Here is a 15955-nt window from a genome sequence, read left to right as displayed (position 1 = left end):
TGTATCACCCGATGTTGGAGTTAGTTACCAGTTAGTTCTACCACGTAGGTCTCAAAGAGAAATAAGCCAGAAAGAAACTGTTTTGGAAACCTAAAGAACGAACGTAAAATCATGTTAAGAGGTCAATTGAAAAGTCCTAGGCCTACCATAGTAAAATACATTTTTTGACAAAATTCGTTTATTTTATTCAACATAGTTTCAGTGATACACAGATTATAAAAACTCTCCATCTTTTCAATATCATTTTTGTAGCACAATTTGTCCTTTGCTTTAAAATAGGCCTCAGTTTCGGTGATCATCTCTTCATTTGCCGAAAATTTCTTCCCAGGGAGCATTTTTTTCAGATCTTAGAACGGGTAGTAGTCTTTGGGGACCCATATCTGGAGAATACTGTGGATGCGGAAGCAATGCGAAGTTCAGTTCATGTTTTTTTGATGTTTTTTTTCAATGATTTGTGAGTTGGTGCATGGTTTTAGTGAAACAGCACCTTCGTTTTCTTCAAGTGGGATCGTTTTTCGGCGATTTCGTCCTTCAAACGGTCTTTTCTTTTTCAAGATAGTCAAGAAAAAACTCTTCCATCCACATGTCAAAATACAGTCTTTATAGACTTTTTTGATGTTTTCGCCGATAACAATATTTTTTGGGCGTCCGCTGCGTTCACCTTCTCAGCACGTCTAAACTTAGCATACCAATCCTTGATTTTCCTGGGGGTGTATCAGAACAGTCATCAAACCAAATTATTGCTTCAAATCCTTCAAAAAGCTATATTTTATCAAAATGTGAAATAACTTTTAATTAATTTTTTTCACAATAAAAAAGTTGCTTCCTTCAAAAACTGATATAATTCACAAACTAATGATCCGACAGCAGTCAAAATTACACACACTCCTGTTGAATGTCAGAACAAACTAAAATCATATATTCTAGTAGCGTCAACTATGTTTCAGGCCGATTCATCTGTTAAATTAAGACGAAATATGACTTCAACTTTTGTTTTATCCCACCAACACCTGCGAAACTGTAAATGAGTGCATTTGCTTGCACAAATATTGAATTTAATGTTTCACAACTTTTAAAAGCCATATTTGGTTAAATGTATTGGGCAATATTTTCCCCCGCTTTATTTGCACTTAAAAATTGAGTAAATATTCAATGAGGTTACATATTTTTTTTAAGCGATTTTTTGTGTGACCCCACCAATTTTCGCATAAAATTATGCATTTTGTTTAAAAAATAAGGCAAACTGCCCGCTGATTGATAGGAGTATAAGTGCATATATTTAATTATATAAATAACATATGATTACACATACATAGTAGTAGTATGTATAATAATTCAAATATAACCTTTTGGCAAGCAAAGTTATAGGAACGCTGGAATTGTGCGCATAAAAAAATGAAATATTTAGTGCAATTTGGCTTTATGACCAGCAGCACGTCACACTCATTCCAATATTTATGTAACTACATATATGAAACTTTATAGTTTTTCCTCTCAAGTTGGTATTTGTAAAAGCTTCCTCAAGGAAAAAATATGCTAAAACAGATGAAGAAGATAATTTACTAAATAAGCTCATAGCGCAGGCGATTGGCTCAAATACCAGTGTAAAAGTGTCTGTGGTCCGACTAAAGACTAATTTCGTACAGAAAAATAATTTTTCTAATACTGGTTTCGCGGCTGTGAAGTATTGAAAAATATCTTTTTTCAAGCTAGAAACAATCATTAAAAGTTAATCACTTTTTTACTTTGATTTTTGAAATTCATTGTTTAATGATACATCAATATTTATTTTATCGTCTTCAAAGTAATCTCCACCAGTTGTAATACACTTATGCCAACGATTTTTCTAGTCCTTGAAACACCTTTCATAGGCTCGTTTTGCGTTGGCCTTCTGATCCTTCATCTGATTATATTTTGTCTCTTATATCGACTGAATACGGGCTCCACTCCGATGATTGTTGGCTTGTTTGCATGTCAAACTCATAAACCCATGTCTCATCGGCAGTTATAATGCTCTTGATGAATATGGGATCGGAATTCGCACGATTAAGCATGCCCAAGGAGACCGGTTTACGGTACTCTTTTCGAAAAAAATCAGCTTTATCGAGACGAGCCGAGCAAGAACGCGTTTCATACACAAAATATCCACCAAAAGCTTTCGAACGGGCTCGCGAGAGGTGTCGAGCTCTCTTACCAGCTCTCTAACACCCACCAGAAGATTTTTAAGCAGCATATCTATCACTTTTTTAATATTTTCTTCAGTTGAAGAGGTCAAAGTTCGTCCAGAACGAGGTATTAGTAGGCTAGAGTTTTTGATAAAGATGTAAAAAGTACCATATATCCGAGAAATCTTTTTCGGTGGCCTTAAGTTTCGGGTAAGTTTAAGCGCCAGTTCAAAATATCTCTGCTTTATACCTTACAGTTATTGAATATGAAAACATTTGGGCTATTTCTGCAATTCTACAAAATATTTTCGATTTTCCGAAACACTTCCACAAAAGTCACACAATGAAAGCTCAACAATATGCGAGCTTTCATACATTCCTTATACAATACGTCTATAAATATTTTCCTTGAGGGGCTTTTGCAGTAAGCGTATATGTATGTATAAATATTTATATGCACCTACATGTGTATTTATAAGTTCAATCATTCAACTGTGATATTGCCGCCGCCGGCGAGTGTACATAAGTTGCTTGAGCTTTAGTTGGCAATATGCGTAAAATATTGCGCGAATTTATATCGCATGCGATTTAATTTTTTTTCCAAAGTGTTTTTGTGCAATTTTGATGTTTTTCTGCGTTTGCACGTATTGTTGTTTTTGTGGTAGTACCGCTTTTTATGATGACTTAATGGCTGGTGCACACCAAATAAGGCAACATATCCGAACAAAAACTCACTAGCCGACTGGGGAACACTGGCTGCCGCACAGACTGGCGGCCTGTGCTGGCAACTGTGACGGAAAAACGTGTAGGCACCATATATGCATGTATTTATATATGCATGGGTATGTGTGCGTGTCAAATAAGAGCGAATCAAATAAAAAGTTTGCGCAACAAAAACGGCATAAAATGCCGCGCTGCGCAAAATTGTAGTTGAAATATAAATATGAATGGCTGCGTACGGAAAAAAGGTGAAATAAAGCGATGAGCAACAAAGCAGTGATGCAGCGGCGGCAATGAAACGCAACCGCCAACTACAAAACACCGTAAAGTGACCGAAAAAACGTCAGCAATGCGAAGGCAACGAAAAAATATTAATAAAGCAGAAAGTTATCAAAATAAAAACTACCGAAATGAAGAGTTAAAAAATCAATCGGCAACCATAAAACATTGTTCGGAGTTTCGCAAGTGCACAGCTCTACACATACTATATATACATACATATATGTATACTCGTATGTAAGTATTGCAAATGTGGCAGCATTGTGTGTGCAAAATGCCCGAATGGCCCCATCAAAATGCAAAATGCGACATTGCACAGCAATAAAAAGTGACTTTATTTTTATCGCTACCAAAGCGGTTATTGTTGTGGTTGTTTTTATTACTGCATTGTACATTGGTGACGTTGTCAACGCTGATTGAAGATGAGCTGTTGCAACAGTGCGCAATATTTTATGATGGACAATGCAACCATGCGTCGCTGACTCGAGGCTGCAGACACAGTGACGCGATTGTGCAGATGAGCGGATTTTAATTAGTCAAAAGCTCGAAAGCCGCTCTGAGGCACATAAGTTTGACAGTCAAGCTTAATGGCAGAAATTTGAATATCTAAACGGGCGATGCCGTATGGTTTATATTAAAAGAACTTGCAAAGCTCCTAATAAATTTTTTTTTTGAGTTAGAGTCGCCATACTTTAGTATCAAGCTTAGAAAGCGTCAGATAAAAGTTGGGTTTCTAGACCAATAGGTGAGTTTTTGTTAAAAAAACGTTAATCGATCCGTTAAAAAGAAATTTTCTGCGAATATTATACAGGGTGTGCCCAGAAAGAAATGAGACTGAGTCAATTTAAAAAAATTGTCTTTAAAAACACTCAAAATACGCTCCTTCTACGTCAATGGAGTGCTGCCAGCGTGATTTCCAAGCATTGAAAGCGTCACGGAAGGCATGCTCCGGAATAGCCTTGAGAGCCGAGGTGCATGGTGCCTCTGTCGTCTCAAAATGCTTGCCTTTCATCGACCTTTTTAGGAAAGGAAACAAAAAAATCTGGGAGGCCACATCTGTGCTGTAGAGCGGCTGCGAAAGCGTTGGAATGCCGGCCTTGGTTAGGTAGCTGTTCACAAGAAAGGCGGTGTGTGCCGGGGCGTTGTCGTGGTGCAACTTGATAAATTTAATATCTGGGCAATTAAACGAATACTTAGTCGATGGTCTGAGTTCAAAACTTTGCGCATACGAGTCATATTGTCGGTGTTTGCCGAAGTCGCAGGTCTCCCATTACGGTCTTTATCAGCGACCGCTTCCCGACCCTCCAAAAAGACCTGGTGCCACCGAAACACACCACACACTTGCTAAAGCAACATCTGGGTAAGCCTGCTTGATCATACCAAGCATCTCTGTCGCAGATTTGTCGACATTCGAACGAGAGAAGGCGTTACACTAGCAGACTTCATATACCGGTTCTTCGTTATCTTGAAGGCAGTTTGAAATGTCTGTTTTATATCCCATCTGGAGCCGTTAAAAACAGATAATATCAGAAGTATATTTCTATTCTCTATTCTCTATTATAAAATACTCTTATGTGCCAATTTCGAAAGTTCGAAAAGAATATCTGAAAACTTAATTCTTTTTGGAGGAAATTTACACAGCAATATACCACCGTTATAAGCCTTTTTATGGCAAGGTAAATGGAATTTCATTTACTACCAAAAATGACAAGAAATAACGTGATGACACCATCATGAATGTCACCACCAACGTTGATGCGTACCTGACTCTAAGAGATATAACAAACACACAAACACATGCACATGCATATAAGGAGAAGAGTAATCTCTACGTACGGTATAACCAAGCACAGACAATTCCCAAATGCTTTTGCCATTTCATTGAAATCAATCAGAAATTCGCATATACTTTTATTGGCGCACAATAAATGACGACAAACCTTTGAAGCCATGCACTGCAGTGCGGATGCCGATGCCGAATGAGCGCGCAAATGGCGAATCGAACACGCGTAACGGACGAATGCGCAGTGTTGATTATCCAACTGCCGCATACAGTGTTGCACAGGTACGACGAGTACGCCTAGTGAAGCGAATGAGTGTGGCATGTAAATAGTCAATTTGACAAACAAATGACACGCATTTACAGTACGATTGCTGGATTTAATGTTAGAATTATGTAGAAGTTATATGCATAATGGAGACGCAGAGTCTTCCAGTTGGTTTTGGGGCAACGGTTTGCTGAAATGTCGAGTACCTCGTTAAAGCGGCACGCATTCCGCAAATTGTTGTTGTGCACGTATTGTATTTGCTCGACAATAACTCGCAATGCCTGGCAGTCGAAGTCGTTGTCGTTGATGATGATGCCATCAGCGGCAGAAATATACAAATACTTGCATATCGATGTACATAATTCCATCAGCAAAAGTATTCACGGATCACTAGTGGCAATTTTATTGATAATTTTTGCTTTACTTTTGCATTCAGAATTTACGGAATTTTTATGCTTTTGTTTGTGCATTTTTCACTGCCTTATAAGTATCTCATTATTATTATTATTACTATTTTCCATACTTTATTGCGAACATTTGCTTTTTTTGCGACTCTTGATGCAGCATGCCATACTTGAAAGATGTATACCTATATATGTACATACATATTTACAATGGAGGTACAGATATATTTATGGTATGAAGTGATAATTTAATTAGTACTTGAGCAAAAATGCCTACTCCTTGAAATATTTCGGTATATTTAGGTCATATTCTCTACAAGTATGGTTGCATAAATTTTCGTCCTCTGAGAACGTCTTGCTTGCTTTGTGCTTCAAACAGTATGCTACAGAACTGAAACTACATTGAATTCATACCAATAACAGACTTAAGCCTTTATTCAATGAAATGGAATCGCAATATACCCATATAGCCCTTATTTGTTTGCTGTAAGCGCTGAGTCTATTACTTAGTCCACAAATATCTACATACAGCTATGTGAGATTTACGGACTCTATGAGATACGACGAGAAGCTCAAGGCATAGAACGCCTGGTTTAATAAAAATAATTTCTATTAATTTTTCAAGACCTAAATTCAGGCATTTGAGTAGACTCCTTCTGAATTGAGAAGCTCAAAGCTTCGGTGGAGCCTTAAATTAGTTTAAGAAACATATAAATTACCTTCTCCATTGTATGTACTCGTATAAAGCCCATGAAAATATTTCCTCAATCGTTCGACCTTCTCAACAACTTCCCTTCGTTGATTTTAGGAGTCATCATCACCCAAGAAATGTTATACTGACTTAATTTCAGAGCAGAGCAGAAGCCTGACAGCCCGAGGTTAATTATTTAATGGCATATTTTTTACCACCACTGAAAAATTATGGAACTGTGGGTTTTTAAAATCACCCCTAAAGATTACATCACATTTTCTATAATTTTGAATTTTATCAAGTCTTAGTGGAGTGGTCACAGTTTTCGTTTATTACGGGGGATATAATAAATTTATCATAGTAAATTAGTAATTAACTTAAAGTAAATTAAGGTCGCTCAATCTTAGAGCTCCTTCATGATACATAGAGGCTCCAACAAATTTTGTTTAGGCACAAACCGAAAATAATACAACAGCAGGCATATAAATAATTGTTTATTGACTCTTTAGAAATGACATATGGTAAAAAAATCCATGGCGCTGCAATCTGCATCATCCCATTTGTCGTCCTTATACAGTCTTAAACAACGTTGGATTCCTCCTCTATTATCAGGTTGGTATGGACTAAAGTTTTCAAAAGAGATTGGCGGACCTCTTAAGCCCCAACGAAACGTCACTTCGTCTTCCAAACGATTAGCAGCTAACCAGTAGAACCTTTTCTGCAACTCTAATGATTAAGAAGTACGTTTAGATGTACATAGTATGCATTTATTTCAAAAGAATTTACTGTAATGTTGGACCATTTTTTCGAATTCTTCGTTATCAACTGACGACTGCAGCGTAAGCAATTTCATGCCTAGTTGAGTACAAAAACCATAGGCGGCGTACCAATTCATCTGCAAGAAATGTTGATAATTATATATACTTTCATTAAAATAATTCTTACTTACTTTACCCACGCTAAATACCACACTATCTCTATTGAAGGAAGAAATTTCTGCGCAAAAAATATAAATTGTAATGTATATTTAATTTTCTTTTGGCATAGTTTTACCATACTCTGGGACGTATGCTTCTAGAATATATATTTGAATAACAAAAATAAGCAGAAACAAATTTGCTAGCTGCATAATTATTATTGAATATAACTTCTCTGTTTGAACTAGCTTCGAACACTTGATAGTCTCGATAATGTACATGAATAGATAAAGTAATATATAGTCATAGGTAATAAAAAATTTCACACCAGCAATCAAAGCGTAAAAAAGGGGACCACCATATCAAAATTGAAGGAAGAGTTTATGTAGTTGTGGTCAACTATCATTTATTAGAAAAAAAAAGTTACCAACCGTGGATACCGGCGACTGTTGAGGTGTGAGATGGTGCGTTGTCTTGGTGGAACAAGACTTTCGTTTTTTGCAAATGTGGCCGATTTTTCGAAATTTCTTCCTTTAGCTTGTCCAATAATGATGCGTAGTATGCTCCTGTTATAGTTTTTCCTTTTTCAAGATAGTCGATAAAAATAATTCCATGGCTGTCCCAAAAAACACTCGCCATCACTTTCCCAGGCGAATACACAGCTTTAGGTTTTTTTGGGGCTGGTTCCCCCTTTTCAATCCACTGTTTAGATTGGATTTTTGTTTCGGGCGTATAATGATGAATCCAAGTTTCGTCTACAGTTATCAATCAGCGCCAAAACTCGGTCTTATTGCCTCTACACTGAGCCAACAGAGCGCTGGAAATGTTCATGCGCGCACGTTTGTGGTCTAGCGTAAGCAAACGCGGCACCCAACGCGCGGACAGCTTTCTCATGCCCAAATCTTGGTTTAATATGTGACAAACAGTTTCTTTTGACATCTTCATAATCTCAGCTATTTCCCTAACTTTAATCCGGCGGTCGTCTAGTACCAATTGATGAACTTAGCGATGTTATCGTTAGTGGTTACAGTTTTTGGACGCCCAGGACGTTCATCATCTTCCAAGCTCCTGCGACCACGTTTAAATTCAGCTGCCCAAAATTTTACGGTGGTAAACGATGGTGCAGAGTCACCATACACAGAATCCAACTCATCTTTGATTTGTGAAGGCGTATTGCCTTTCAAAAATAAAAATTTAATTACAGCTCGATATTCAATTTTTTCCATTTTGGGGAAATCACCGAAATAGACTCACAAAAACGACTGTCAACAGATAATTGCGCAAGATAAATTTCTGAAATTTTGGCGAGTAGCTATTATAATATGCACAATTTGAAGTAGAAACTTTTTTTTCAGATGTGCCGCTAGCTTCACGTTGAGGTCGGTTATTTATCGGACAGCCCTCGTATTTACAATGGAGGTACAGATATATTTATGGTATGCAGTGATAATTTAATTAGTACTTGAGCAAAAATGCCTACTCATTGAAATATTTCGGTTTATTTAGGTCATATTCTCTACAAGTATGGTTGCATAAATTTTCGTCCTCTGAGAACGTCTTGCTTGCTTTGTGCTTCAAACAGTATGCTACAGAATTGAAACTACATTGAATTCATACCAATAACAGACTTAACCCTTTATTCAATGAAATGGAATCGCAATATACCCATATAGCCCTTATTTGTTTGCTGTAAGCGCTGAGTCTATTACTTAGTCCACAAATATCTACATACAGCTATGTGAGATTTACGGACTCTATGAGATACGACGAGAAGCTCAAGGCATAGAACGCCTGGTTTAATAAAAATAATTTCTATTAATTTTTCAAGACCTAAATTCAGGCATTTGAGTAGACTCCTTCTGAATTGAGAAGCTCAAAGCTTCGGTGGAGCCTTAAATTAGTTTAAGAAACATATAAATTACCTTCTCCATTGTATGTACTCGTATAAAGCCCATGAAAATATTTCCTCAATCGTTCGACCTTCTCAACAACTTCCCTTCGTTGATTTTAGGAGTCATCATCACCCAAGAAATGTTATACTGACTTAATTTCAGAGCAGAGCAGAAGCCTGACAGCCCGAGGTAAATTATTTAATGGCATATTTTTTACCACCACTGAAAAAATTATGAAACTGTGGGTTTTTAAAATCACCTCTCAAGATTACATCACATTTTCTATAATTTTGAATTTTATCAAGTCTTAGTGGAGTGGTTACAGTTCTCGTTTATTACGGGGGATATAATAAATTTATCATAGTAAATTAGTAATTAACTTAAAGTAAATTAAGGTCGCTCAATCTTAGAGCTCCTTCATGATACATAGAGGCTCCAACAAATTTTGTTTAGGCACAAACCGAAAATAATACAACAGCAGGCATATAAATAATTGTTTATTGACTCTTTAGAAATGACATATGGCAAAAAAATCCATGGCGCTGCAATCTACATCATCCCATTTGTCGTCCTTATACAGTCTTAAACAACGTTGGATTCCTCCTCTATTATCAGGTTGGTATGGACTAAAGTTTTCAAAAGAGATTGGCGGACCTCTTAAGCCCCAACGAAACGTCACTTCGTCTTCCAAACGACTAGCACTTAACCAGTAGAACCTTTTCTGCAACTCTAATGATTAAGAAGTACGTTTAGATGTAGTATGCATTTATTTCAAAAGAATTTACTGTAATGTTGGACCATTTTTTCGAATTCTTCGATATCAACTGACGACTGCAGCGTAAGCAATTTCATGCCTAGTTGAGTACAAAAACCATAGGCGGCGTACCAATTCATCTGCAAGAAATGTTGATAATTATATACATATACTTTCATTAAAATAATTCTTACTTACTTTACCCACGCTAAATACCACACCTTCTCTATTGAAGGAAGAAATTTCTGCGCAAAAAATATAAATTGTAGTGTAAATTTAATTTTCTTTTGGCATAGTTTTACCATACTCTGGGACGTATGCTTCTAGATTATATATTTGAATAACAAAAATAAGCAGAAACAAATTTGCTAGCTGCATAATTATTATTGAATATAACTTCTCTGTTTGAACTAGCTTCGAACACTTGATAGTCTCGATAATGTACATGAATAGATAAAGTAATATATAGTCATAGGTAATAAAAAATTTCACACCAGCAATCAAAGCGTAAAAAAGGGGACCACCATATCAAAATTGAAGGAAGAGTTTATGTAGTTGTGGTCAACTATCATTTATTAGAAAAAAATGTTAAGAATTTAGGGAGACTAAAAAAATAATTTATTTTTAAATTAATTAATTATATTTAACAAGCTTTAGTGAGTAGCGAATCGAACACATTACGCAAACGGTTGAAACAGACTATATGACAGAAAGAGAACTATTCGGAAAACCAATGCATCTAAGTACGAAATCTGGCAAAAAATTATAAAACTTTGAGTGTAGTTCTTTCAAGACAGTCTAAACAAAACGGATCCAAATTAGATGGTCTGTCACTACCGGAAGCCTAACACGATTGAAACTTACTTGTATCACAACCAGGTCTGTCACTATAAACATTTTTTTGAGAACTTCAGCAAAAACGCTTTAAAGATACTGCTTAAGTAATAAGTTCTTTTAAGAAATTTCTCACAATGACACGCATTTACAGTACGATTGCTGGATTTAATGTTAGAATTATGTAGAAGGTATATGCATAATGGAGACGCACAGTCTTCCAGTTGGTTTTGGGGCAACGGTTTGCTGAAATGTCGAGGCACGCATTCCGCGAATTGTTGTTGTGCACGTATTGTATTTGCTCGACAACAACTCGCAATGCCTGACAGTTGAAGTCGTTGTCGATGATGATGATGCCATCAGCGGCAGAAATATACATATACTTGCATATCAATCCATGTACATAATTCCATCAGCAAAAGTATTCACGAATCACTAGTGGCAATTTTATTGATAATTTTTGCTTTACTTTTGCATTCAGAATTTACGGAATTTTTATGCTTTTGTTTGTGCATTTTTCACTGCCTTATAAGTATCTCATTATTATTATTATTATTACTATTTTCCATACTTTATTGCGAACATTTGCTTTTTATGCGACTCTTGATGCAGCATGCCATACTTGAAAGATTTATACCTATATATGTATATCCTTTTCCGGCCTATAGCAAATCTACTTAATAAAATTTGTTTCTCTTTTAGGTCCTATTACTTTGGCCATTATAGATAATAACCAATACGTTTGTTTTTTGAAATTTTCAGTTTATCCTTTATTTCTAGGATACGCACAATTGTTGCGTTTCGGTCTGATTTCAAATAAAAAAAATGTGCATACATAACTCGAAATGTTCTTTAATTCAATTTTATTTTTATTATATGTATTATTTTTCTGTGTGATATTTCATAAAACAATTTTGTCTTTTATTTAAACATAAATAAATTTGACATTTGGAACAAAATGTGCGCGTCCGAGATCTACAACCAACAAGCCTACAGCATCGTGCGGATGACAAATCATGCTCAATTGGCCAGTGGTTGAATCGATCAAGCCTCTTATCGTTGCATGGCTGGGAAGATGGACGATATCTTTTTGCAAAACCTTGAGTTTCTTCTTCCTCGGTGTCGGATTCTTACTCAGCATGTGTCCTTTTCTCAATAGCGATCAGTTGTTCAGCTAAAGCTAATTTAAAACTTAGCAGGTCATGAGAATCTGCCCGAGATTTCGAGTTTATTTTGCTATGATCTCTATATTGTAGCCAAGCGTTACAGCAAACAAGATCAATGAAGTGTATGAAAACTTTCAAAGTCCATTTTCGCGTCTTGAAAAATGGGCGATATGCCTCCATTAACTGATCACAAATATCCACGCCTCCCATCCATTTGTTGTATTCTCTTACTATCCTTGGGGCTGGAACTTCAACATACTTTTTTCTTTTTTTCCCAGCGTTTAACATTGGAAACCGGTCCACAACCATAAGCCAGGATTACCGCTTTAGAATCTTTCCACTGCACCACGACAATATTGTCTTCGCTATGACAAAATTCTTCCATATCGCCCCTTTTTATTTGTTTTTCATTGGTGAGGTGGATATTTTTTATTCTGTTTCTCATTATTGTCCCAGTGGCATAAATACCACGGTATTGTCGTAAAGTAGCGATCAAAAAAAACTTTTGAACCTTCTGGCAGTGTTTCAACCAAACGCAAAACGAAGGCTGGTCCTAGACCCAAGTTCGTATTCGAAAGTGGTGTCGTCTTTCCTTGATACATTTCAAAATCAAGCACCAGACCTTCAGATGTTGTTAAGACTTCATTCTTCAATCCCACTCCTCTTGGTTTGTTAGGGAGACTTTGTCGAACAGGACAACGGCCAGTGAATGGGATCATTTGTTCATCTATAGAATAATTATCGCCTGGCTTTCTGGGAAGGCTTCGACAAGCTGATCTAATAACTTCAATCAAAGGTTTTATTTTCCAAAAGACATTGGATTGTTTCTCTTCTTCTGTTACTTCATTGGCGTCCACCACATGGAGACACATGCGCAAAAGAAGGAAACGATCGCGACTCATTGTATCAGCTACAATAGGAAGTCCCATTGCAACAATTATACTAAAGAAATTCCTTATTTCTCCGATTGTACCCGCCAGTGGTTTTCCTTTCGTAAGCATATGGTACTTGTTTGTGTACTCCACTACTCTTTTAAAAAAAAACGTCATTGAAATAAGCAGAGAAATAATGTTTACGAGACTTCAAAGTTACGTTAATTTCCGCAGATTGAGAAACACTCTCTTCCAATTGTATATCAAAAGGTCTTTTCCTCCAAATATCACGGCGATTGGCGTTTTCAGTGACATTTTGTGGTGTCTCCGTAGCGTTAATTTCGTGATCATCTTCGTCACTTTGATCGTCTAAAGTTTCATCTCCCACAGAAGGTAGTTCCCAAGTCGCATCCACAAGCTCGTCATCGCTACTAAAATCCTCTAAATCCGACTCCAATAGTGCACTAAGTATTTTGTCTTCAGTGAATTGCTCTAAATGAAAAAAAAAGATCATATTAATATTTCGTTAAATAAGTCCTGACACGCACAATTGTATCACTTGAAACAAAACAGTCTAAAAAACACTTGAAGTTACAAAATAAATACTGAATGCCACTTTTTAATTAAAACTTGTTCTGTTTTGATTGAGATTACACATTTTTGATAATGATTTTCACTTTTTAAACAAGTCAAATAATTTATCATACTTACTCCTCCGACTCATTTTTGCAAATGATTGAAATGCAATATTAAAATAGCAAAATTCACCAAAACTAACGGACTCCGAAAACGGTCCGTTATGTTTTTTATTAAGCAAACAGCTCAAACAATAGTGCTATTCAGGTCTCATTATAATAGGGCAGATATTGAAGGAGATAATAAAATTTAAACGCACAGGCGTACACGGTCGGAAAGGGATATACATATTTACAATGGAGGTACAGATATATTTATGGTATGCAGTGATAATTTAATTAGTACTTGAGCAAAAATGCCTACTCATTGAAATATTTCGGTTTATTTAGGTCATATTCTCTACAAGTATGGTTGCATAAATTTTCGTCCTCTGAGAACGTCTTGCTTGCTTTGTGCTTCAAACAGTATGCTACAGAAATGAAACTACATTGAATTCATACCAATAACAGACTTAAGCCTTTATTCAATGAAATGGAATCGCAATATACCCATATAGCCCTTATTTGTTTGCTGTAAGCGCTGAGTCTATTACTTAGTCCACAAATATCTACATACAGCTATGTGAGATTTACGGATTCTATGTGATACGACGAGAAGCTCAAGGCATAGAACGCCTGGTTTAATAAAAATAATTTCTATTAATTTTTCAAGACCTAAATTCAAGCATTTGAGTAGACTCCTTCTGAATTGAGAAGCTCAAAGCTTCGGTGGAGCCTTAAATTAGTTTAAGAAACATATAAATTACCTTCTCCATTGTATGTACTCGTATAAAGCCCATGAAAATATTTCCTCAATCGTTCGACCTTCTTCCCTTCGTTGATTTTAGGAGTCATCATCACCCAAGAAATGTTATACTGACTTAATTTCAGAGCAGAGCAGAAGCCTGACAGCCCGAGGTAAATTATTTAATGGCATATTTTTTACCACCACTGAAAAAATTATGAAACTGTGGGTTTTTAAAATCACCTCTCAAGATTACATCACATTTTCTATAATTTTGAATTTTATCAAGTCTTAGTGGAGTGGTCACAGTTCTCGTTTATTACGGGAGATATAATAAATTTATCATACTAAATTAGTAATTAACTTAAAGTAAATTAAGGTCGCTGAATATTAGAGCTCCTTCATGATACATAGAGGCTCCAACAAATTTTGTTTAGGCACAAACCGAAAATAATACAACAGCAGGCATATAAATAATTGTTTATTGACTCTTTAGAAATGACATATGGCAAAAAAATCCATGGCGCTGCAATCAAAATCATCCCATTTGTCGTCCACATACAGTCTTAAACAACGTTGGATTCCTCCTCTATTATCAGGTTGGTATGGACTAAAGTTTTCAAAAGAGATTGGCGGACCTCTTAAGCCCCAACGAAACGTCACTTCGTCTTCCAAACGACTAGCACCTAACCAGTAGAACCTTTTCTGCAACTCTAATGATTAAGAAGTACGTTTAGATGTAGTATGCATTTATTTCAAAAGAATTTACTGTAATGTTGGACCATTTTTTCGAATTCTTCGTTATCAACTGACGACTGCAGCGTAAGCAATTTCATGCCTAGTTGAGTACAAAAACCATAGGCGGCGTACCAATTCATCTGCAAGAAATGTTGATTATATATACTTTCATTAAAATAATTCTTACTTACTTTATCCACGCTAAATACCACACTATCTCTATTGAAGGAAGAAATTTCTGCGCAAAAAATATAAATTGTAGTGTATATTTAATTTTCTTTTGGCACAGTTTTACCATACTCTGGGACGTATGCTTCTAGAATATATATTTGAATAACAAAAATAAGCAGAAACAAATTTGCTAGCTGCATAATTATTATTGAATATAACTTCTCTGTTTGAACTAGCTTCGAACACTTGATAGTCTCGATAATGTACATGAATAGATAAAGTAATATATAGTCATAGGTAATAAAAAATTTCACACCAGCAATCAAAGCGTAAAAAAGGGGACCACCATATCAAAATTGAAGGAAGAGTTTATGTAGTTGTGGTCAACTATCATTTATTAGAAAAAAAAAATGTTAAGAATTTAAGGAGACTAAAAAAATAATTTATTTTTAAATTAATTAATTATATTTAACAAGCTTTAGTGAGTAGCGAATCGAACACATTACGCAAACTGTTGAAACAGACTATATGACAGAAAGAGAACTATTCGGAAAACCAATGCATCTAAGTACGAAATGTGGCAAAAAATTATAAAACTTTGAGTCACATCTAGTTCTTTCAAGATAGTCTAAACAAAACGGATCCAAATTATGTATATCAGAAGATGGTCTGTCACTACCGGAAGCCTAACACGATTGAAACTTACTTGTATCACAACCAGGTCTGTCACTATAAACATTTTTTTGAAAACTTCAGCAAAAACGCTTTAAAGATACTGCTTAAGTAATAAGTTCTTTTAAGAAATTTCTCACAATCTACTTTAAAAGAGTTATTAATTTATATATGCTCTTAATAAGAAAGTCAATGCATTTATTTATTTCCAAC

General features: G+C 35.7%; 2 protein-coding genes across 15 annotated transcripts in view; one reads left to right on the top strand and one right to left on the bottom strand.

The window, feature by feature from the left end:
• LOC105222363 (dnaJ protein homolog 1) overlaps positions 1–15955 on the top strand; it is a 66621-nt gene that overhangs the window by 41671 nt on the left and 8995 nt on the right. The gene's annotated exons all lie outside the window — the stretch shown is intronic.
• LOC125775472 (perlucin-like) lies at positions 6616–15941 on the bottom strand. 6 transcript variants are annotated; one of them, XM_049446154.1, is made up of 4 exons: positions 15195–15913; positions 7257–7303; positions 7094–7202; positions 6616–7033 (listed from the first exon to the last, which is right to left on the bottom strand). In XM_049446154.1, exons 1-4 carry the CDS (start codon positions 15337–15339, stop codon positions 6813–6815), a joined length of 522 nt encoding a protein of 173 aa, XP_049302111.1. In that variant the 5' UTR covers positions 15340–15913; the 3' UTR covers positions 6616–6812. The 6 variants fall into 6 exon arrangements, with proteins under 6 accessions (XP_049302111.1, XP_049302093.1, XP_049302100.1 ...); XM_049446136.1 differs by lacking the exon at positions 15195–15913 and adding an exon at positions 10173–10323; XM_049446143.1 differs by lacking the exon at positions 15195–15913 and adding an exon at positions 7361–7513.

This window comes from Bactrocera dorsalis, chromosome 1 (genome assembly GCF_023373825.1).
Source record: "Bactrocera dorsalis isolate Fly_Bdor chromosome 1, ASM2337382v1, whole genome shotgun sequence".
NCBI classification, from domain to species: domain Eukaryota; kingdom Metazoa; phylum Arthropoda; class Insecta; order Diptera; family Tephritidae; genus Bactrocera; species Bactrocera dorsalis.
Note: the sequence above shows the minus strand (reverse complement) of the source record. Positions and strands in the feature narration are given on the sequence as shown.